The 25,642-nt window shown below is 39.6% G+C and overlaps 1 protein-coding gene and 1 long non-coding RNA gene across 12 annotated transcripts in view; one reads left to right on the plus strand and one right to left on the minus strand.

Annotated features, from left to right (window-relative positions):
- FBRSL1 (fibrosin like 1) overlaps positions 1-25,642 on the minus strand; it is a 717,476-nt gene that overhangs the window by 314,798 nt on the left and 377,036 nt on the right. For 9 of the 11 annotated variants that reach the window (XM_077461732.1, XM_077461735.1, XM_077461737.1 and 6 more), the window contains one exon: positions 21,354-21,389. The exons of the other annotated variants lie outside the window; for them this stretch is intronic. In XM_077461732.1, the coding sequence (XP_077317858.1) occupies positions 21,354-21,389 (36 nt within the window). The remainder of the gene's footprint in view (positions 1-21,353; positions 21,390-25,642) is intronic. 11 annotated transcript variants of the gene reach the window in all.
- Positions 3,864-4,730, plus strand: LOC143940413 (uncharacterized). The gene is made up of 2 exons (XR_013263867.1): positions 3,864-3,947; positions 4,204-4,730. It is a non-coding gene; the product is annotated as an uncharacterized LOC143940413 (long non-coding RNA).

A 25,642-nucleotide genomic window follows, 5' to 3' on the forward strand; every position in this document is an offset into this window, starting at 1 on the left:
GCACAAAACCTGTGCTCACTTTTTTTTTTTTTAATACATATGGGTTTAATGTAATCATTTATTTTTTTTTACACATATACAGGCTATAGATGTCCATAAAGGGTGTTTTTTTTAAATTTTTTTTATTTTGAGGCAAAGCCACAGATTTAGTTATAACTTATAATAATGGGAATTACAGTGCCTTTCTTACATGTATGTGCAGGAGCTGTAAAGTGCTTAGCATTCCTGTCCAATATGTGGACATTTTCTTATCTTCATAGAAAAAAGCAACAATTCTTTCAGTGTTTGTGTACTACAGGTGAAAAGAAATCTTGTCTGGCATTGTACCTATTCCTGTTAGCTAAGAGAACTATTGCTCAGGCCTGGACAAAAAACCACGGTTTAATTTCAGGGCATTAAAGACCATACGATGACCCTCCTACCCTTTGAGCCACTGAACAAAAGGCTAACAGACTCTAAAGCGGGGTAGACAACCTTAAACAGGTGGAGTTCTACCTGAACAACATGGGAGAAGTCAAAGATCACCGGGCACAGTGTTGTCCAGTGTGCCCTCCTTACAGATGATATAAACTTCTAATTGCCATGAAATCGGAATCACGTGCATTGCACGGCAATCATGGGTTTCAATCAGGTGGTGAAAAGGCAACATATTTCCTTTTCACCACCTGACAGACACACTTGGATCGCTTTTCAGAGGAAGAGGTGCAGCAGTGCCTTCTGCACTTGTGAATGAGCCCTTTGTTGTATTCTGCAGCGACACTGTCAAAGGTGTACACATGCCACAGCAGGATTTAAGCCCCCTGTTGCTTTTCGTGGGCGCTACCGCCTGCCAATCGTGAACTATTCTGCAAGTGCCCCCCAACTACATACTTCTGCGGGGTCCAAGGGGGTTAAAGCAGGTGGTGAGAAAGCAAGCAACACAACGCTGCCTGCTCTAACCCCTTGTTTGCTATACTGCACAAGGTTGCAGGGCACTTGCAGACTGGCCTCATTCATTTGAATGAGACATGCTTGGTAGATGCTACACCCACCAACCATGACTGCGTATAACTCCTACTGCAGCTGCCACATGTGTACACCCTTGGCCACTGCAGCTAAGAGGGGTATGGTTGGGGCAGGAATGGTAAAAACACATCCTAACTATGGGGTTTTACTACTCCCCAAATGGCAAATGAACACTTACCGTTTTGAGCCCCCTATAAGGCTGCTTTCCCACTGATGTTCTGCAGTTTACCTGCCCTGTGGGTGCAGTGCAGTTCCTGGGTTAGCTGCACTTTGCCATAGACTTCTATTATATCCTGCAGGCGTGGTGCACTTTCAGAAAGCACACAAAATCTCCTGCATTAAAAAAAGTGCACCAAACACGCAGGATATAATAGAAGTTTATGGCTAAACGCAGCAAACCTGCAGGTACACTGCACCCGTACTGTGGGTAAACTGCAGCACATCAGTGTGAAGGCAGCCCTGTACTATTATGCCCAGTGTATTGCTTCATACTGACCTGATCTCTTCTTTCCTGCTGCTCGCACCACTCTGGAACTCTTGAGACCGCTAGCTGAAATAAGAGGTGTAATACAGTTGGTATCACTCTGCATGGGACAGGAGCCAGCACTACAGAGGAGGCATCGGATTATGCGGCCCTTGCTCCCTACTACAGGTCCAACTTTACAAGTAGTCCCTCTGCATTGCCCTCTATTTGATGCTCTGGAATGGTGGGTCAGCAAGCCCAGACTGCGATCTACCAGTCACCTGGCCGCGAACAACTGTTAGATCATGATCTACAGGTTGTTGACCCTCACTCTAAAGTCAGGTTTCAGACAGTATTTAACAGTTTTAAAAACCCTACAGTGTGTTTACATCAGACAGCTGGCAAGCAACCAAGATTCATGGAAAATAGTTGAGATTTTAGGGACTTTGTTATAAATTTTGAAGACTGTTTTCTCTATAATGCCTGTAGCTACAGAGATTGGTCAGGACTGCATGGTTTGGGCACAGATTCACTTGAAAGACCATGGGGCAGCACAACAGATAATCAACTAGCAACTATAAAAGTCAACAGTAGTCCCCATATTTCTCTAATGATATGTTTGCTTGAGTCCGATTGAAAGCAGGAATTAAAGTGGTTGTAAACCCTTACAAACCACTTTGACCTACAGGTAAGCCTAGATTAAGGCATACCTGTAGGTCCAAGAAATATCTCCCAAACCTATATGGTTTAGGAGATATTTGCCTGAAGACGGGCACCGCTATCTACAGCGCATGCGCCGTAGACAGCGGCGCGCAGACGCACTGAGCGGGGTATCGTCGATGATGGCAATGCCGCGAGTCTCAGCTCCCGTGCGCATGCGCGGGAGTGACGTCATCGCTGCTCCGGCAAATCACAGCGCCGGAGCAGCAAGACCCACCAAGAAGATGGACGCTCGGAACTACAGGGGACAGCGGTGACTTCGCTGGCTCCTGTGTCAGGTAAGTGACACATAATGGGCTACTATGCGATGCATAGTAGTCCATTATGCTTTGCCTTTACAGGGAATGAAAGAGGAAGTAAACTCATCAGGGTTTACTTCCTCTTTAAGAGGTCTGGTAGAAGGATTAAGAGATATGCCCCTTTGTGTAATGTTTACATGTAGTATCCTTTTTCACAAAATTGCCAGAGGAGGCTCCTGACATGTGTAAATTAATGGTTTGTAAGGAAAAATCTATAGTTAAAGGTAAAATAAAATCAATAGTAGACTGGGCTCATAGAAATATGAGAGAATTATGAAAGATCTCCTGAAGATAATCGTTTTCTGGCCATCAGACTGATGGGTTTTACACTCAGTGACTGGCAGGGATGTATGTAGATCAGGAGATCAACTGCTGCATGCTTGGTCTCTTGTTATTGCCTCCAAAGTACCAAAGCCAGACAAAAAGCATCTTTAAAAATAAATCAGTAATGACATTCTATATATTTCTGTTAGTTTGCGCATTCAGTGTGATTTGTCACGAGATTCAGCGAGGATTGATGCACTGTAGGCAATGACCAGTACAGTATGTCGGTCAAGCATATAAATATCCAAAACAGTAAAATTCCTGTAAAATATTGTTCATTTAGAAGGTACTAAGATTGACCACTATATCAGAGACTGTGATCATTTGAAGCACAGGTAAATATTAAATCTGATGTATTAGCTATAGAATGATCATTAATGTCCAGCAATAGCCACTATAGAACTAAATGACAGAGCCTGCAATCAGCTATCCCTCAGCTTGTAAGTGGCAATCTTGTGAGCTTTAATATTAACCTATGCCAATAATCTCTTGTTCCAGGGAAAGATTGACTCATGTGGATTATCAGAATTCCTACGCTCTTAGATTCCCAGCATACCCTCCTTTTTCTCCAGCCTTCATTAGCTCTCAGACTTTAATGTTTGAAGCCAGCAAATGAAATAATGGAGAGAATATGTCTTCATTTCCCCAGGACCTATTATATGATGTCTGTCTGGCTCCATCCCAAAGGTTTCAAAACTCTCTCAAGGCCCAGATCTATCTCCTCTGTCTGTTGGGGCAGACCTGTTTTCATTTATCATTAGGAAACAATGCTCATTTATTGGAAACAGTAATATTGACTATGGGTCTATACTGCTGTCGCTTCAGATAGGAGACTCCTTTGTACTCAAAATAACCAAAACGCAAGAAAAAGACTAAGCAATGCAAAGCAATTAAATTAGAATACAAGTTCGTTGATTTTCCTTCCACATATAAGTTGTTCTCTATATTCATTTTTTCAATAACAACTGTGATTTAGAGTTTGAATTTGACTTTGTTCTGCAAGTCAATTAAAACATTCAAAAGGTTTTTTTTTTTTTTTTTTTTTTTTTAAATACAGTCACAACAAAGGCAGTTCTGGAAGATTATCCAAGCACGGCCTTCAAAGTCTGCTTCTGCTGTTCAAAACAGACTGTAAGGTAAAGTTTATACAAATACTTCCATCAAACCTAGGCAAATCCAAGCAGGGCTGGCAAAGACATGCTAGTAGACAGCAATCCTGATCTATGTTTCACAGCAAAATTTAAGCAGACTTAAAGCCAGGCGATTTTTTTTTTTTTTTTTTAATAAACCGGGTATATAGAAAATATGACCACAGGCTTAAAATGCCAATTACTTGGTTGTCTTTGGCTGCAATACTCTATTTCATTATTCTGTAACAAACTTCTATTGCAGGTCAGTGACTTGGAAAGTACTGAAGACACTGGATCCGCATGACAGCCAACAAGAAGTATCTTCTGAAGGAGATGGTAATAAAAGCTTACATACTTCTCCATGTGACACCAGAATAAACAGGGACTCCGATGAAGGGAGCCAAATACAGCAAACAAACAAAACTAAGGTTCTAGCCCCTTCTCACTCTACTTAAAGTGGAATTTCACTCTCCCAATCAACATATTTATTTATTTTAAACTATTTTTTACATTTCTTCAGTTACTCCCTGGTTTCTTGCTTAGGCAAATGAGATCATACGTCCCAGGAGTCTTCAGGAGGGGTTTCTGGAGCGAAGCACACTCTCCTGCATTGTATGCTTGAGCTAAGGGCAGATGGATTCCGTGAAGTAAATGCTACATGAATCTTCCGCCTTAATCCAGGTGGCCACGGTCAGAAATGCTAGGCGGGTGTTTTATCAACAAAATAAAGCATGGAGACATGGGTGGATAGGGAAGTTTGCTTTGAATATTAAAAATGAATTAAAATTGCACTTTTGGTGTGTTGTGGTCAGATGCAGTGAAGATCTGCCTTAAAATAAGTAGAGAGTTATTTTTTGCTTTGTTCCCATTGGAGAAACTTCCTATTGCTTTCTGCTTCTGTGACATCCTGTCAGTAGGACCAAAAAACAAGGGCTGAATTTTGAGAGACATCGTGCAGTTCAAAAAAAGAAAAACGTCTGACATTTGGACCGCGTATGTGCCAACTTCTGTCAGATGAGCATGCCGGAAAGACCATCAGCCGTCAACTCCAAATCAGCGCTCTCAGCTAATGGCAGAGAGTACTGATTGGAGCGGTCTGGTCCCCCTGTCAGAACACAACAGCTCAGCAGAGGAGATCGCTATAGTAACCTTGCATAGTTAGTATAGCGGCTCCAACTGGAGCAGACATTTTTTTTGTTCTACCCAGCATTCAACTCAGTGTGTACCAGGCTTAAATCTTTCCAATGCAGACAGGTACATATACAATTCCATTGGAAGTTGTATTCTATTGCCACCAATACTGGTAACAGGCCATAAAAAAAATATCTAAAGAATTAAGATAAAATTTGATGATGGGTACAGAACTATTCCCCCCCCCCCCCAATGTTCTGCTGGTCAAACCATTGACACCACAAGTTCTTCATTCTTCGATAGCAGTGAGTGGTCCTTAGTGCAGAACATTACACATTTGATAATGTGTAATCGACCCTCTGTGCTGCAGCACTGCGAGCCCAGCCTAGCATGATGATGCACCTACAGGGGGGTGTTTCCATGACAACCTGGGCTAAAGAAAGTGGGAAAAATGACAATGGCCATCATTCATCCCAGAAGACTGTTGACATCTAGTGGTGGAAAATAATTACTGCAAAGGACAGCTCTAGAATAAGGAGAACATTGCAGAAAAAGCTGCATTTAAAAAAAAAAATACATATACTGGGCTAAGTTTTTTTTTTTATTTCATGTATTTTTACTAGATGTCCACTTTAAAAGTAGGTTTCAAAATTGCAAAGGAAGACCTGCAAAATTACTTTAATAAGACACGCATAGGGCTGCAATATAACGGCTTTGTAATTTCACCTTTAAACTACATCAAGGGAGTGGGTTTGAGAAATACTAGGAATAGCTACATATTTTTCCCTTCTACGCTGTTAGGGCAGAAATCTTTTACAGACATGTAATTGCCAGACACATGCATATTAACAGGGACTGCCTGCAGGAGAATTTCTGTCACTGTGCAGCATGAATAAATATTTCAGGGATTAAAATGGATGCCTTGAAATTGCACGGATTTCATATGCCCTGGACTCGAGAGGAAGTATTTTAGACTGGCCTGGGAGCGAAACAGAAAATCATCTTTTAAAACTTTAATTGGGAAACTGACACTATATAATCTTTACATTACTGCCTATGGCGGTTATTAAATATGTATACTAGGTCCAGCATATTTTTTGTAGATAATGTTGGGCCTGTGTTACGAAGAAAAAAAAAAAAAAGTGGGAAGGTGGGGGAGGGAGGTGCACCGAGCAGATAGTTCACGCTATATGCCAAGGTACCAACATTCTATTAATTATATAACCAAGGTTCTCTCAAAAGGATGAACTGAGTCACTAAAAAACTATGGCTACTCAAAGACTTTAGGTGGAGATCTGAAGAAAGATGATTTGAAATTGAACATTCATCAGTTTCCAAAGTCATAATAAGATGGATTCCTACTAAATACATAAAAGTAAATTCAAGATCTACTTCACTTTAAATTAAACAATTGTAAATAAAATACAAATGCTAAAGGGTATTGTTTCTATATCATCTGATATCATATGTATTATGCAAACTACTGATCTTTGTGAAACGAAAGATTGTTAACGATAACAGAAAAATATTTTATGCAAACCACTGCCTAATGGCCAAAGCCAGCCTAAAAGTACCAATATTAGATTGCAGAGTGTGAGCCAAATGTCATTTTAAATCTGTCACAGTGAATCATTGATGTTGACAGCAGATGAGCACTAATCTCACCTTTCTATTTAAACATTAGATTGAAAAAATGAGTCTTAAAGAGAATCCGTCACCGTATCTATGCTATGATTTAAATTGATTAAATGAGAACAGGCAGAAGGAACTGATCTCTGGATGCTGGGATCACCAAACATTAGACAAGGTGGGGTCTTACCCAAGGAGACCATATGTGTTCTTTGGTTGCCTATTCTGAAGCACCCATATAAATACTCTTTGCTGGAGGAATGATTCTACTTTAGATGGAAAAACATCTACTACAGAAATTAAAATCTTGAAATGACCATGTTTGTACTCCAAACCACCATGTTTTTTATTATTTTTGATTAAGCTACTTGTACATTAATAATAGCATAATGTAAGAGACAGCTCCAGGATTTATGCTAACTCTACATAAGACGTCATGGGCGTCTGACTAGTTGACGGTAATATAAAAAGGACAAAACACTGCAATCTACAATTTGTTTTATAGCGGTCACTTACATAAAATACTGCAGTTTCATTTAAATAGTTAAATGTACTTTCAGTGTCACAGTCACGCTCTTAAAGCAAATAGATGCCAGCCTTTGTTAATAACGCATATTAAAATACTTTACTTCTGTAAGAAAGCAATGATATGGCAGGAAATCTCACCCTGGAAATGAGCATTATTCTTTTCACACCTATCCTTTTTCTAAAGGTTACAGATAAAAGGTGGCTGCTTTTGCGTTTAGTCTTCTCAGAGGAAGAGAAATATGTGTGTCTGTCTAAATTTTATCTGAATGCATGGTGGCCGTCAGATAACCGACTGATTTCCGTCTCAGTCAGCCAGAGCTTTTCCGCTACACAGCACGGGGAAACCACAGCGAGAAAACCTGGGCCCCTCTGCCTTCCCACACAGCCTCAAGCTTCACTGACTAAGGCAATGGGAGCTTGCTTTAGGGCCAGATGACTCAATCTGCAGCAAGCCTGAGGCTGGCTGGCCACAAACTCGTAAGGGAGTCTGACCACAGATGACAAAATGATAGCAGCAATAGCCTTGCTAGGCTTGTATTTTCACATGTATAGTCTGTTATCTTCTAATTTACAGCAGAGAGGGAGTTGGGGCCTTGAGTTTAAATCCTGCAAGCTAAGCCTAGACCCACCGCACAGACAGACCCTGCTGAAGAGCACACTAGCAGTGAATGCCGACATGAATAATGTCCAACTGCTGCCAATATGTGTGGCCTCAATGGATGACATCCCAGATTAGAAATAGTTTCATTCTTCAAAAAGAGTTGTTTGTGTGGTCCACAGATGAATATGAATAGACCAAGAGCAGACCTTAGAGGCTATTACTACAATGTGTATTTGCCAGCATGTCAGAAATTATACACTTTGTCTCCTTAGGATAAAAACTAGACTTGCTCTTTTCTATTAATATGTTCCTGATCATATTTGCAAAAAAAAAAAAAAAAAAAAAAAAAAGGAAGATGAAAGAAAAAGAAAAATATAAAAAGAAAAATAAATATTACATTTAAAAAAAAAAAAAAAAACTGTACTCATTTAGAAACTGAATGTGTGACTGCCCAGTTTACTAGAGCTCTCTGCTTATCAAGAGAATGAAAGCTCTCAGATTCAGCCGTTATAGGCACAGAGATGAGAAAATAGAGTGCAGCAGAAAAATAATGTATGCACATCACTGTATTAAAAACACGTAATATATTACACTCAGGGTAAGATTTAGAGCTTAGCGTTTATCTGTAGGAGGCCTCTGCCACCTGGTAGCTTGTGGCATGCAGCTTTCAAACTTCCTACGCACACCTCAAAAGGTCCAGTGCTAGGGAAGTCTTATAGGGATCTTCCTTTATATCAGGCCGACAAAAGCTGTAAACCATACCTTCTACTATGTCCCGCTGAAACATAGCACCGACAGGTGCAACCACAGCGCTTACAGTGTTATGAAACCCACAATAGTAAAATCAGTCTGTATATGCAGTAAATCCTGCTAGTTATACAAACAGTTGAACCTAAGGGTTTATACTAAGAGGTTAATCCTGTGCATTGTGTAAAAAGAATGTTTGATCCTGTCTTCTCTGATCCTCCCTTTCTTCAACAGTCCCCAATCTAACGCCTGATAGTACAGAGCCTTGGGGGCACTCAGCACATGGTCAGTTTGGTGTGCATTTGTTTTTTTTTTGGAGGGGAGGGTGCATGTGTTCGGCACAGGGTCAATCAGCACTGTCCAGGCAGAAGTTCAGGGGCCATACAGCCTCATAGGACAGTGAGGAAAAGAATAAAAAACTTCTCCTACAAGCTTTAACCAGTGTTTGGCCAGACATCGACAGTAGTCACAAGACTGCTATATACTGCTGAGGAGAAAGGGTATTTAGTAGTTTATATTTACTATTAAAAAAAAAAGCATTTTTATGACCTGTGTTCTGTGGGAGGCCAACTATAGAGAATGCAGGGTCCTGGGTTTCATAACACTTTAACAGATGACCAGGCATGACACTTCTGGAAGTGTCGGTTGATGAAAAATCTTTATTTCCAGAACAGGGAAAAGATCAAAGGCACAGGTTATGAGTCAGGTGAGTTAACTCTCTACTGTTAAAACATAAGTCACTTTGTCATTAAGAAATGTTCCATTAAAGCTGTATACATCACACACACATCATTTTAGTAAATCCCCCACCCCCAGATATGTCACCTGGGACAGGCCGGAGGCTGTATAAGAAGCCCTCGACAGGTTATAGCCTTCAGAAATCACTGAAAGTTCAAGGGACTTTTGTGCTTGCTTTGCAACATAAGGCTTATGTTTTTTTTGTCTCTTCAAACAGGTTTCACAATTATTCTTCCATGAAATGAAGGTGAAATCTGAATGTTTACTGCTGGCAACAGCTCCAATTTTAGTCTAATTTTCTTCTCCTTCGTTTTAATGAATCAGTGCCAATCTCTCACCTGCTAGTTCTAATCATGGTCCTCTTATGGCACCATTTATTAATCCTAGCAAACTGGTTTGACAGCGTGTACTGTAGCAACCTCAGGTCTAAATAAAATGATTCATACAGTGTTAGCAAATCCAGCAATACTTACTAGCACGTATGAGTTTCCTCAATTTCTCTCTCCAAAAAAGGAGGAAAAAGCAACATCAACCCCTCCTCACTGTTTATTCTCACATCAGGAATATGGCACTTTCTAACAACTTGTTACAAAGCTTGTGAAGCCTCAGATACATTGCGCTTCTTTCTCCCAGTTGGCAGTTTTCATGTCACCAGGTTAAGCCTCCCAACTGATAATGAGATGTATAAAATTATCATAGCTGCAAGTTGTGATCCTCAAACCTGTGTTCAGCAAAGCCCTCCATACTAACTAGAGAGATAAGCAGTGCATTAATCTGCAAGCAGTATTCCACATTGAACAACATGCTACAAAGTCACAGGAGCAGAATAATCAGGAGCTACTGAAAAATTGGTTTTTATTCTATGATCGTTTAAGCCATCAATTATACCAGGAATATACTTACTCAGACAATGTGAGTATTTCTTAATAAAGTGATTCTAAAGTCCAAACTTTTCTTTCCAGTTGTGGATATACTGGTGATGGGTCCGGACCCCTGTCATGTTTTTAATGCAAAGTCCCTATAAGCGCTATTTACACTCTCTTTTTGACCTGGTAACCGCTAGGACAGAAAATACTGGGAAAACTGATAGCTGCCACAAGAACATGAATAGGAGGGGCTTTTTTTTCCAATGGGAACACTTGTTTCGGTGACACTTGCCTAAGAGGGTACTTTCCTCATTTTGGAAAGATCACCCTTCACTCCCTGTCTACAGGACAAAAAAAAATAATAATAATATTATTATTATTATTATTATTAATATATATATATATATATATATATATATATATATATATATATATATATATATATATATATATATATATATAATTAAACTAAAACATTTTGCTTTCTGGCTCAACTTACCAACCAGGCTGCAACAAACCAAATTGTCCCTTCTAACAGGTCACATTAAAAACAGAGGTTTAGTTTTCACACATTTGCAAATAAATGCATATATAGTTAAATATAATAAAAGGCTGATGTTTACCTCTTTAAAAATAATCGAATTTGTTAATATTTTCTGAACAATATAGGCAACGCTGAGAATAAAGTTGGCCCCACAAAGGATTAGGAGGCTAGCTGGCACAAACTATTGCAACGTATGTTAATAGAGTTTCACCCAAGCATAGAGGTCTGCATGTTCTGGAGTGAAAGTGGTGAACAAGTAAAGGCTTGCCATATATGGCTCAAATTTTGGTTGATTCATGCTATGTCAGCACCCCTGGTTTGACAAAAGCCAACTGAATGATAAACTTTTGTTCAAACAGTTGGGGGGACGGGTGGGTGTGGGGGATTGTTGACCAGAAAGCATCTCTGTCCATTTAAACATGGGCAACCTTTGGGTATTCTGACAGCTGCTGGAGCTAGCTGTCAGAATCCAATAACAGGCAGCAGGAAATTCGCCCATGGTGTTTAGGGTGTGTATGGTCAGATTAAGCTTTAAAAAGCACACAAGGGAATCATTATGGAACAGGTGTGTACAACGTTCCCTGCATGCTTTGCAGCTTCTCCTCTACTGTGTACCTTCTAAATACCACATATGCCATCATACCTTGCTGCCTGCAAGCAGCGATTCCTGTACTGTGCTGACTTCACCTCTTTGCACCTCTGTAATTGAGAAGGCAGGCTCTGTGAATTCTGTGACACAGCAGCGAGTATTCACATAGCATAACAAATATGTGTCACAGAATTCAAAGAAGTAAATGTGTTCAACGAGCAAGTTGTCAAACATCAAGATTATTCTGATTAATACGATTAGGGTAGAAATAAAGATACAATGTATAAATTAATATGTAATTTTACATTTTGGCCATTGATGCACTTTAAGGAGCTTAGCAGAACGGTATTATTTACAATATAGGTGTTATAATGAGTAGCAGATGCACATGATTTCCTGCTTAGAAACCACACAACAGGTAACTGCCCATTTTAAGCCCACGGTATAATGGCAATTATCATGAAATCATAGGATCCACAGCAGCACTACATGAATAGCTCAATCTCTGTTCAGTTATAAATTATTATTAGTATTTTGAGTGTTATCTTAAATTATTTTATACAGAGGACTTTATTTCCTTCGGTTTTCTTCTCGCTCAACATAAAGAAAGGGAAAATGAAAAAATGAGTTCAGTAACAGTGGGTTAATAATCTTCCAATTGTCAAACACTACAATTAACATGACTGAAAGCTCCAGGATGAGTGCAATCACATAGTATGCAAGGAACTTTTTTTTTTTTTTTTTCCGTGGTGCTTAACTTGAGTAAAAATCCTGCCACGTACATCAATGTGTCAGAATGAAATCCAGTTATCTCTCTAGCCTGTATCCCAGCTCAGATCATAACCTCTCCTCCCTCCCCTTCCAGCATCTGCACAGAAGCCAAATCCCCCTGTACTCAATTTTCACATCTCCGTAGACAAGTGGCGGATTATTTACGGCTGTTTATTCCTCTCCCTCCACAATGTGAAGATCCGGTAATCGTGCTTATCCCATGTGACAGTGCTTCAAAGAGACAGCTTAGAACATTTATTCTTTAAGGTATTTGTAACACACGAAGGAAATGGGATCCAACTGGATATCGTTTTCTTTGTGGCTTTAGCTGCTGATCACAGGAGATACACATGTCACTGTAGCCTCTCTCAAGAGTTTAGATGATTTAAAGTGTAGAAAGGCAAGATACCCTTACTAGGGTGTTTACAGAGTCCAGAATTCTACCTCATATCCAAGTACCCATTTTACTTGTGGTCAAGTTTAGTTAATCTTGCTTAAAAGTAGAAGCAGCAACAACCCAGCAAAATTCCTTCCAACAAAGTTTACACATAAACTGCAAATAAGACTATTGTTATATCACAACCATGAAGTTGCTACTCCTAAAAACACACAATGAAATCAACAGTAAAATCTCCCTGACAATACACGAATATTAAAATGATAATTACACAGAACTGTTAAATATATTTCAACAAGGCATCACAAAAGCAGTCCAAATGATGCTTGGACAGCACAGCCAAAAAAAAAAAAAAGCCGACCTTACTAGGTGGACTGAGGAGTGACCGACATCCAAGAGCTTCTTGAAGGAACAAACACTCTAAAATTTAACAGATGATGTGAGCCCCCTACAAAGTAGGGGAATCTTGCAACACAACCAAAGGGAAAAAGGATCAACCTGATGCTCCAGACCAGGATGGAGAAGGTCACCGCCAGGAGGAAATGACCCCACACACAACACTGGGAATAACCCCTGAATAACTCCAGAAGAATGGTTTCCAAAGCGAGCCTAATACAAAATAAACAGGTCCATGCATGAAAGACCAGCTGGTCTACATAGGAAGGTTAGAGACCTAACATTTTAATCCCTAGGGCCAAGGAGATAAAACTATGTAAGCCAGACAACCAAACCCACTAAGCGAGGTACACCAGATATTGTATGGTATAAGTACAACCTAAAAGCACATGAACAGACCTCTAAGCCCATTGGAAAATGAAAGGTCAATTCCATGAAATCAATGTGACAGCAGGCAGAGGGTGCAAAGAAAATACACCCACTGACACCCCTAGACAACATTGGGGCCTCCAGAGGAATGCTGTGAGAACAGATTCATGATTCTTCTGATTTCCCCAGGTTCAGCAAAGCAACAAGAACTGTGGATTGTTGGATGGGGTTTCTTAGGCTGGCCATACATTATAAAAAAATTCTAGTACAATTTTCCTTTGAATTTATCAAATAGATAAATAATAGCTAAACTAGATATCCTAGAGCAGTGAGGTGAAACTTTGCACCCCAGATGTTTAGAAACTACAATTCCTATGATGCTCATCTACCCTGCAGAGTGAACGAGCACCATGGGAAATGTAGTTCCAAAATATCTGGGGGGCCAAGGTTCGACATCGCTGTACTAGAGCATTTACCCGAATGTGGGTAGGACAAAGGAGGATATCTGGAGAGCCTTTCAAAGAAGACTGCTAATTAGCGAAGGAGGGAGGATCAATCAGTGAAGAGGTTCCATGTAGATCTCTAGACATACTCTATCTCCAGCAAAGAATACCTGCCAGAAGAAGCTATGGGCATCCATCTGCTGACAAACAGGGATACACAAGGTCCTTCAAAGATGATTCCTCAACACTGAATAGGATCTGAGCAGCAGCCAAGTGCACAAACCTCTCCTCCTGGAGCAGATGCTACTGGTTGCGGAGAACCAAAGTCCTTTGAAAAGATGATATGAGTGCAGCTAATACTCTTAGCATAGTCTAGCACAGGGTCAGTTAACACTCGCTGCTGCATGGAGAACAACCACTTCTTACTTGTGGCGATAGTAAAGTAGCACCTAGATTCGTCCAACAAAGTCCATCCAGGGAGGTCTGTATACAGTCTCCAAAACAGGCTGATGAAATGCAGATCTGGATAGCTGCTATGTAGAGGCCAGCTCAAGCAACGATATAGCAAAGAATCTCGACTGAAGTCAAAGGAAGATAAATGTACATATAAATAATAGGCTGGTTTACAATACTTCTGTTTGGCAGTGTCTTGACTATATCAGAATTGCCATGTCCCTCAATGAATGCCAAGAAATGGATTTTACAGTAAATAGAAAAATCTAAAATTTTCAAACAGTATCCACACGCTTGCTTGTTCATAACCACTGTGTCCGAATTCCTGTGTCTCTCAATGGAAGAGAATGATCAATCACTTTGTTTAAGACAGAAACACTGACTAGGCTGAAAGCTTCAATTGCGTGGGACAGGCATGGGGTATTTAATTGAGTGGTATTAGAGGAACTCAGGGGATGCAAGATTATGTTCAGTGAGGGAAATGATTTGGGAACTAATTAACAATGAACTGTTTAATTTCAAAGCATTGATGAATACATTTTTCATTTCAGCAATTGTTGATCAACATCGTCCTTTAAATAATAATAATAATAAAAAAAAAAGATTTCTGTATCCACGCTAGATGCAGATTGACAAATTTACGGCTACTTTGACCAGACCTATGGGTCAGAACAGCAACTGTAGTTTATTGGATGTAGCCACTTTTTAGGCAACATTTTATTATTATTATTATAATGCAGGTTTTATATAGCGCCAACAGTTTGCTCAGCGCTTTACAATATGAGGGCAGACATTACAGTTACATTACAATTTGGTACAAGAGGAATCAGAGGGCCCTGCTTGTTATTTTGGGCAATATTTCAGTTTGGCTTCTTCGATTTTTCACTCAGATGATGTTGGGCAAGAGATGGCTGACAGAGCCATCTACTTAGCGATTTTCTACCATTTCCTTGGTATATGGCCAGCTTTATAGTCTCTTTTAGTTTATCATAGCAGGGGAGAGTTAAAATTTCTCTTAGGTATTCATTTGTCTGTGACCCCAATGGGGAGATTGTCTCAACAAACAGGACAAGGAATTAGATTAGCAGATGTCGCTAAGACAGGAAGGCACAAAGAATAAATGCATTGTGATTTTCTATTCTTTTCCCACTTTTTTTCTCAGTTTGCATTGGTGAAAAGTCCCATCAGGAAGTGACACAAAATCTCCCTTTAAATGACACAGTCAGCAATAAAAACCCACAAGGTTCTGTAAGGGGCTGTAACCATTTTCTACTCTGTTTAAAAAAAACAAAAACATAATTTAGCTGTAGTTGGGCTATAAAGTTCATAACCATGGAGTGAAATGAACAAATTATTCATTTCACCTCCCTGCACCTATATTATATATATAGTTACTTTTTAATAATCTAACTCCCTGAACACTTACCTAAAACTGCAATCACGTGCACACAGATCTTCTGTATGAAAGTCTGCATTCCCCACGTGGCATCCTGGTGACACAGACACTGCCCATTGACTGTAGGAAGAGGCCATCACCAAGGCATAACTGGAGCCCTTACATTAGACAAACAAAAATGCACCACCCTAATACTGCTATCACTGATATCAGCCATAATTAAATATAATGAACTGGTGCAGATTATACAACCCCTTGTCAGGCTACAATATGCTACAGAAATATGGCAACCAATCGCATTCAAGACTCCAACTCACTGTGATAAAAACGAAACCAGCTAATGTTAGATCTGCTCTGAAACCACAGGAGAGGTCCTTCTCCTGTGGGTGGAGAGCAGAGTTGAAGCTATTTTACATTACCTGGTTTAGATTTGGTCAAACTGAGTTGACATCCTTAGTGCAATTGGTTGCCATTTTTCTGTAACCTTTACAGTGTAAAGCCTTCCATCGTAATTTCAGAAATAGAAATCCAGGGCATTGGCTGCCATAACTGGAAGAGGTGACGCAGGGGATGTGACAGTTTTTCTGGGCGCTTTTAAAAAAAGGAAACCCTGCAAAATGGGTGGGTGGGGGTCAGAATCAGATTATGTCCTTTAACTGAGTTGTGTTTTACATTTATTGAACTTCGATTTACTGCTAGAATGTGCTATACAATATAAATAAGCCTTTAATAAATTTAACTTTTTATTAATATGGAAAAGGTAACTACTAATGTGTATTAAAAAAGATGCACGTAAAATGAACTTTAGAAATAAAGAATAATGTCGGAAACTACTGCAGGAACTAAAGGGTTAGCAAAGCATTCCAGTTTTAAAGCATCTAAATTTTGAAGCCCCTTCTTTTCATTAAAGAAATGAAAAACATGTGACCATTAAAATGACTACAAACAACAGATAGATGTACAGGATTCATTATGCTGTTCTGCTTCTCTCTCTCTTTCTCTTTTGTTCTCTTAGATCTCCCTTCCTCTTCAAGGTTTTGCCATACGAAAGCCCTGTACCACTGATGAGCAGTGAGGGATACAGGTTTGCTTTGAAACTCTCATGTATAAGCAGAGGAACAATTGTCAAGGAAGAATCTTTTCTTCCACATCACACTGCTTGATCTATCTCCGAGTTTCAGCTTCTCATTAGTCCCTGATTTGGGGCCTTTTCGCTATACTAAAGCCTATCAGATGTCAAGCCCACTGCTACCATGTGAAAATAAGGCCAACAGCAGATCCCGCTGCATGAAGCTGGAAAGAATAAAAGGCTCCTACTGACTAAGGATAATAAAAGCACTTGTAAGGAAACAATATACATCACAACAAGAGATGTGGATGTGTAGGATGGCATAAAAATGATTTTTTCTCAGTGGAGACCAAATAATTTCTCACCCAAAATAGCGTTTTTGGTTGTGGATGAGGTAAATGGAGAAGGTTATGCTAAAAATACATTTCTCTACAATATGTGGCACAGCATGAAACTCCAACATCCTGAATTTACCCTAGTAGCCTTCTGCTCACTACAGACTGTGTTGTTTTAGACTATAACCTTGTTTTTTGGTACCAAGAACCTGATGCTGGTAATCTTTTGTACAGGCTTTTTGACTATAAAACCCAAGTATAACCCCCCCCCCCCCCCCCAATCACGAACCTTAAAGTGACCACAGGGTGACTTATATACGAAAGCATAACTGCTAAAAGAAGAGGCAACATACTTCCGTTTTCGGCAACCAATGTTCCGAAAAGCTGCCATTTTGTTGTTCCAGCAAATAATCCACACCTCTGGGTGTGGGAACACCTGCTTCGCAGCCATACGCTGTGGTTTCCCACTCCAGCTTGTATCTCACTACAGAATGTATGAGACCACGAGAAGAAGCATAACATGCAGGAGGCAAACCGGTATTCAACCATTCAAAAGGTTGAAAACTTGCAAAGGCCAAGATGTAGTAAAGCAGTGTATATCAAGATATGAGCCACCAGAAAGGTAATTATATTCACTCTTATGTTAATAGGTATACCAAATGTACAAGTGACCTTATGGTGACAGGGTCACTTTAACCTGACCTTAACCTACCCATTCACACCTTCAATTTTATTTAACCTAACCCAGAAGTGAACCCTTAACTTGCTTTCATCACATAACCCTAACACTAACCTAACACTTAACCATAAAATGTAACCTAACACAGTGGACTTAATTTAAAATAAGCTTATTCTTCCCACAACAAAAATAAAACATAAGTTGTGAATAATACAGTGTATAAAAAGGTAATTTTGCCAAAGTACACTTTATTAGTCCATAAAATGAAACCTCAATTTATCCTTAACCTAATTAATCCCTAACACTAGCAGAAGGTCAAACTGATGCCCGTTTTCAATGACATTGATGAGAAAATTCAAAGGCGCAGGTTGGAAAATTCTTCTCAAACAAATTTCTAGTAGTAAATGTCACTTTTATTTGGGAAAGTTCATTCAATCCAAATTTGAATATTAAAAAGCAAACTTTCTTAAATTACTTTCTAACAACATATGTCATGTCATGGAGTGTTCTGATAAGAATTTTTGTATGAATGTTCATGCAAAAATCTACTAATTATGGCCAGCTTGTAAACCCCTTCTAATTCATACTTTGCTTATAGTCATTGAAACTATAAATCTATCCTGTGACAGGGTTGATGTCAAAGACCACCCTGTCGCAAAGCTAAACTAAGTCGGTACTGAGATACCAGAGCCAAGAATCACTTGTTTGCATTTGGAATGATTACTTATTAAACTCAATTTGGAAACACTAGGTAGTAGTTAAAAAATAAAAGAATCAGATCAGCAAAGGTGTTGTACAGCACTGGATCTTCACACACGTTAGCCAGAGTTTTACACAGAGCCGCCATCATTCACTCAACATGGAAGTCCTTACTTTGACTTGAGACATTCCTTAGAAGTGGGCCACTAACTATTACTAACACTATGATAGAAAGGCATATCCACAATTAGCATCAGCATTATTCTGCAAAAAGAACCATCTGACATACTCGGCAAACAAATACAGTTTACACCTTAACAGATGATGTACTGCAGGTAAACAAACTGCAAAAAATAGGTTCATTCCTAGTAAACAGCAACATCAAAATAAGAACAATGCTAGTCTACTTAAGTTTTCAAGTAAACATTTAAATAAATGCAAACATCATGCGTAATTTTTTAAACACATTTTATCCATTTTGATAAAGTTAAAATTAATTTGTTGTTTTCCCTGCAGGGCAAATGCAACTGCTTAGGCCTCATGTACACTACTGCTGCTGCTAAACGGACGTTTAAGAGCAGCTGGGCATTTTTTTCAACTGCTCCTGAACTCTCCTCTGTGTTATCTTATCATTACATGTACACAGGGTCGTTTACAGTAGTTTCTAGGCAGTTGAGTTTAGAGGCTTTTTTTGGAATGCAAAAAATTGGTTCAAAAGCTGAGTTTACTTGCATTTCAAGCTCCAAACGCAGCTAAACGCGATAACTCGCGTTCCGTTTACAGGCGTTTTTTATTGGCTATTCTGAAAAAAAAAAATGAAAGTTAGCACTTTGAGGTCTTTTGATGGAAAGTGCATTATAAATAAAATGTATTATTATTATTATTATATATATTTTTTTTAATGCTTCTAAAAGCAAACACAGCAAAACGCTGCTAAACAAGGCAAAATCGGCGTGTTAAACGCGGGCTATTATCTGTCAGGTTTAATTGTTCAGGAGCGGTTGTAAACACGTCCCGTGTACATGAAGCCTTATACCCAACTTTCCTTTTATTGCCCAGCTGCTCCATTCAGCGTTATATGGGATAAGAATTGCCTGGTGGAGGGGAGCATTTTACTCTCCTTCACACAAGACAGCACTGGAGTTTGGAAACCAGCCACTTAGGCATCAGTGCTGCCACAGGGGGTAGGACAGAGTCCTCAGCCTCAGTGCTGCCACAGGGCTGAGGACAGACTCCTCAGCCCTGTGTAAATTCCAACTACTACTTGACTTGGGCTTCATGTACACGGGATGTTGTTTAACCTCTCCTGAACGATTTAACTTGACAGCTAGAAACCGGTGACTAAAAATGTCAATTTAGCCATGTTTACATGCCGGTTTTAGCCGCTTTTGCATCTAGAAGCGTTTGTAAACAAACAAAAAAAAAAAAGGTATATGAAATGTTAAAATGAAAAAGGACTGTAAACCAAATGCTGCTAAATGCAAGTTATTCCTTTTAGCAGCGTTTACAAGTGGTTACAAGCATTTGGCATCTCAAATGCCTCTGAACATCCATCTGAACCCATTTTTTTTTGCATTCCAAAAAAGGCTTCTAAACTCAATTGCCTAGAAACTAAACAACTATAAACGACTGCGTGAAAATGTACTGATGAGATAACAGAGGAGAGTTCAGGGGAAGCTGAAAAAAACTGCCCAACTGCTCTTAAACGTCTGTTTACCAGCAGCAGTGTACATGAGGCCTTAGAGATAACATAGGGAGCAGCGGAGGGCAAAGGAAAGGCAAGTATAACATGCTTAGATTTAAAGCTGAACTTCAAGCTCATTTTTTTTCCCCATGCAGTGGGGCTATACCCACACTGCATGGGTTAACTGCTCATTTTTGTCTAGGGGATTGGAAAGCCAAGATACTCGCCTAATCCGTAAATCCTCCTAGTGCAATACTGGTCCCTGTGTCTCCTGCTCCCCTGAGGTCTGTTCCTAATGTCATCACGTCCATAGACCGGCTCTAGAGGTGAAGATGTCAGGAACAGTCAACTGCTGGACATGGGGGAGCGATGTTTTCCAGGGGATCGAAAGATCGAGTGGGTATAGGCTCTGTGGCCACCTCTAGACAAAATAAGCAGTTAACCGATACAGTATGGGGAAAGAAAAAATTTGCCTGGAGTTGGACTTTAAAGTGAACATGTGCCCTGCCCTACATTGGCAATGCAAATACTCATTTAAAGATTAAGTTCACCTTTGGGGGCATGTTACACATGTAAAATGTCCCAGTACCCTCCAGCTATAGCCCCGATCCTCAATCCCGCGGAACCTACTGTCACATTTTAAAAAAAACGTAGCTGTGGAGCTCCGCCCATACAGCTGCATCATTCCATCACAGGAAATTGTGAATGTATAAACTACAAGTTCTGTCTTCCACCAAGGCAGACGGCTTGCAGTTCTCTTGTAGTTCACAGATACTTCCTCCAGCTTTCGAACAGATACAGTGTACACAGGTATGGGCAGAAAGCTGTAGGAGTCTGTAGGAGCCTGGCATTGCACCTGTGATCTGCCGATCATGGGTGCAATGCTCTACAAGTGTCCAAGAAGAAAATAATAAATGCTAATTTTTTTAACCAGAAAAAAAAAAGTGTTTTTATTATTTTAGTTTTTTTTAAAGGTGAGCTTAGCCTTTAAAAGCATGCAGAGGCATTTACTTGTATTACTACAACCTCTATTCCGAATGTTTCATAAAAACTGTACTAGACAGACTATATGCAATACCTGAATAGGTTATACATTTTTTTTTTGAGGATATGTTTTAGCTTCACAAACAACCTCAAATGTTTATAAGTCTTATTTTTGGCTTGCAAAAAAAGTGATGGAATATTAATTTACATTTATAACTCCATTGCTTAGAACTGCCTATTTATCACTCATGAACATTCTTTCCTGCTGGTAGTTGGACCAATCACACAAGAACAGCTCCTTGGTTTTAACAGCAAAGATGTCATTTATTGAGCAACAGGAAATGCAAGGAGAAAAATGACTTACTGAGTAGCCGTGTCCTGAAAGTGATTGAGCTGAGCTCTGTGGAGGAAAAAGAGGACGATCAACAAGGCATAGAATTTTTTTCCCAACCCTGAACAATTTCTTTTTCCATTTACCTTCAAAAACCAAAGTTGTGCTGCAGGCAGTACCACTTCTCACCACAATAAGCTGTCCTAGAAAGTTATTAGTTATATATCATCGAGCTGTCTGTTTCAATAAACAGAAACAAATGGATGCAAGTGCTGGTACCTGTATGTATAATATATCATTCAGTTGCACAGTTTTCTGAGTAGGCATGTATACAATTCTAGAGTTAAATCAATTCATATATTAAATACAGAGTAGGCAAATATAGTTTTTAATATTTTTTATCTTTTTTACCAGCCTCCTATGATCCCTTGCACATCAGCATTCATATTGAGCAAAGAAGGAACAGAACCATAAGCCAAATCAGGCTTTACTGCATGGTCCAGTCCTGTTGCGGATTGGAGGAGAGATCACAGAGCTGGTATTCCTTAAGCTGGTATTCCTCAACTGTCCAATAACAGCCTTGGCCAAGCTGTATTGCTTTAACTGCAATTGAGAAAAGTAAAAGATATATAGTGTCTGGCAGGGATTCCCGGATTAGAAAATTGGCTTAACACAGTTAAATTTTTGGTAGGCAAGACAGCTCCACATAGGCATTTCAGCTCTGTAATTAGTTGTTTTTCCACAGTTTGACTTGGAAGGTACACAAATAACCACCGTGCATTCATAAAGTATTCAGACCCCCTTCACTTTTTCAAGTTTCTTATGTTGCAGTCTGATACTACATTGTTTAAATTAATTTTTTTCTCGTTAATCCACACTCAGTACCCCATATTGATAAAAATGAAAAACAGAATTTTTGAGATGTCTGAGTTTATTAAAAAGAAAAAAATGAAATATCATATGTTTTTACTGTAAGTGTTCAGACCCTTCACTCAGTACTTTGGTCAAGCACCTTTGGCAGCAATTACAGCCTCAAGTCTTTTTGGGTATGAGGCAACAAGCTTTGTGCACCAAGATTGGGGGAATTTCTGCCATTCTTCTTTGCAAATCGTCTCAAGCTAAGTCAGGTTGAATGGGGATTGTCAGTGGACAGCCATTTTCAGATCTCTCCAGAAACCTTTAACTACTTCAGCCCCAGAAGGATATACCCACTTTCTGACCAGAGCGTTTTTTTTGCGATACGGCACTGCGTTGCTTTAACTGACAATTGCAAGGTCGTGCGACGTTGCATACAAACAAAATTTACTCTGTTTTCCCCCACAAATAGAGCTTTCATTCGATGGTACTTGATCACCTCTGCCGTTTTTATTTTTTACATTATAAGCAAAAAAAGAGCAACCATTTTGAAAAAAAAAGCAATATTTTTTACTTTTTGCTAAAATAAATATCCCCAAAAAATATTTTAAAAAAAAATCTTCCTCAGTTCAGGCCGATATGTATTCTTCTGCATATTTTTGTTAAAAAAAATCGCAATAAACTATGCAAAGTTAGAATAGCGATCTCCCCTGCTGAGCTATTGTGTTCTGACAGGGGGACGGCCTGGCAGAGAGCGCTAATCGGGAGTCGGACAGCTGCTGGTTTTCCAGTGCCCACATCGGACAGACCGACATACACACGAGCCAAAGGTCAGTTGTATTTTTTTTTTTTTTTTTGAACCAGCAATTGTCTAATGACATTTGGCCCATGTGTACCTGGCTTAAGTACGTTTCTATATAGGATAAGACTGTCAGCTTAGAAAGCCATGCACCTCAAATAGGTGATAGCAACAAGAGAAGTATCACTGTGGGTGGGAAAGGCAGCAACATTTTTGATGGGCTGAGAAAGTTGAATTTAAATCCCATGGAGTCAAAGATGGTTGAACAGGAGAAACTTCATGAAATACATCCTAAACAAAAGTCTTAACCAAAGAATGAGACCTAGAACTCTGGAGTAGGACTGCGAGAGCTGAAACATGCCCTTTCATGGTACTCTGGGTATAAATGTTTCTTTCCTTGCACAAAGCAAAATAAGCCTTCCATGTGCAATGGTAGACCTTGCATGAGGTAGACTTCCTAGTTTACAACAATGTGGGAATTTACAAATCAGAGACCCTGTCTTCTAACACCAGGGCTTCAACAGCCATAATGTAAAAGCCAGCAACTGTGAAACTGGGTGGTACCACAGTGTGTCTGCCAGAATTTTGAGCAGATTGTATTATTACACTTCTGGGTGCAATTGCTGGCTGAGGTAGTCTACCTGTCAATTGTCCATATCTGTTATGTGAATGGCAGGCAAAACTGGAAGGTGGTGTTTGCCCAGGCATAAATTCCTCTATACGGATTTTGCTGCTGCAATACTTTTGGTCACATTCCAGACTAACCCCACAATCTTCAGTCCAGCAGGTTGCTAGGTATGGAATCCAAAACTATAGTTGAGGAAACATACATCTGAATAACAACATAAAGAGATGAGCTCAACAAAATGCAGACAAAGTTTTGAATGCAGTAAAAAGAGTTTAAGAAAAAAAATATATAATGGGCAATAAAAATGATTAAAACGTTTGTTACGTGAGAAAAGATCCTGCTAGGATGCTAACAAAAACGTAAGCATTATGGGAATAGTAGGGGTTATATCTGGTTGGACAACAGCTCTTTTGTTTGCCAGTGTCCATTTTCTCTGTAGGCAGCAGTATCAACCAATTTACAGGGCTGACTGTCTGTCCACCACTACATGACTACTCCAGTTCACTGGTTAAATCATCATGGTCCCCAATGGCCTGCTATATGCTGTTGTTTTTAAAATGGGCACATTCTCCATGGTAAATCTATGCATAACCCTTCTTCCCAAGAATCACAGACAGGAGGACAAGCAACATATCAAGTCCCACACTTTAAAAAAACACATCAATGGATTAACATTAAGATGTCTTTTCCACTGTAAGGATCACTTGGTAACATTTCTTAAAGCCCAATTAAACTTTCAGTTTACATCAACTAAATACATTACAGGTACATCTAAAAAGCAGTCACAGCCTGGCGAGTCAGACCGACAGGTCTGCAGTCAGCAAAAGCTCATGCTCTGCAGAGACCACTGTGCAAGGGTGTTTCTCTTCAGCATGCTGGCAGCAGACAAGCTTTTGTACTTAGGTTGTAGCTGACTTCTAAAGAAAACAAACTAGAAGACTTGGTAAACCTTTTATTTGATTTACCTGAAATGTATTAAACTGATTTAAAGGCTTATTGACACCCACCCACATATTAAATGATCTCTTTAGGCATGTGGGTTGGTGTTGGATGTGTACAGATGGGTGTTCCAATGCAAGGCACCGTTTACCCTTTTTCTCAACTTTATTGAAAATACAAATTACAATTTTCTTTGGTGCGGTGACCAATGGTGAGATCTGGCAAGCTATGGTGCATTGGCAGAAAAATGGAGCACATCTGCATTTTAACACAAAGCACCGGAACCCACCTCAAGGCAGCATTGTGCGGTGAACAGAACACAAAGAAAACAATTGTTTTGTGTATGCCCTGGCGTTGTGCCTACATTGTTCTATTTGAGGGTTGCAATAAACCATAGACAACACTGAGAGCGGTAATTCTAATGGTCCTTTTTTTTATTCTTTTTTTTTCTAAAACTTTTATCCCAGAACAATAAAAACTGTTGCTGTAACTCCTGAAAAAGTGTTAGCTAGAGTTCAGCTTTAATTTGTCAGTTAAGTTTATCTAAATTTGCTAGTACATCCACCACTAAATTCTATACAGGCTGACAATCCTGCTTTGCAAGTGTGTCCTAACTGCTCCTCTACAGAGTGGAGCTACCCTTATGCCGCATACACACGAGTGGACTTTTCAATAGACTAGGTCCGATGGTCTTCCCAACGGATTTTCGGCAGAGTTCCGACTGACTTTCCGAATGAATGGACTTGGCCACACACAAGCACACCAAAGTCCGAAGGATTCAAACGTGATGACGTACAACCGGACTAGAATAAGGAAGTTCATAGCCAGTAGCTAATAGCTGCCCTAGCGTTGGTTTTCATCCGTCGGACTAGCATACAGATGAGCGGATTTCTCCATAGGAACTGGGTCCGGCAAAACATTTTTTGAAACATGTTCTATTTCTAAAGTCCGTCAAGATTTTTGGGCAGCAAAGGTCCGATGGAGCCCACACATGATCAAATTGTACGATGGATTCGTTCCGTATGACCTTTGTTGTTGAAAAGTCCAGTCGTGTGTACACGGCATAAGACAAGGAGTTTATTACTGCCCAGATACACCAGG

This window comes from Lithobates pipiens, unplaced genomic scaffold (assembly GCF_037356315.1).
Source record: "Lithobates pipiens isolate NorthernLeopardFrog02 unplaced genomic scaffold, aLitPip1_a1.2 Scaffold_3, whole genome shotgun sequence".
Lineage (NCBI taxonomy): Eukaryota > Metazoa > Chordata > Amphibia > Anura > Ranidae > Lithobates > Lithobates pipiens.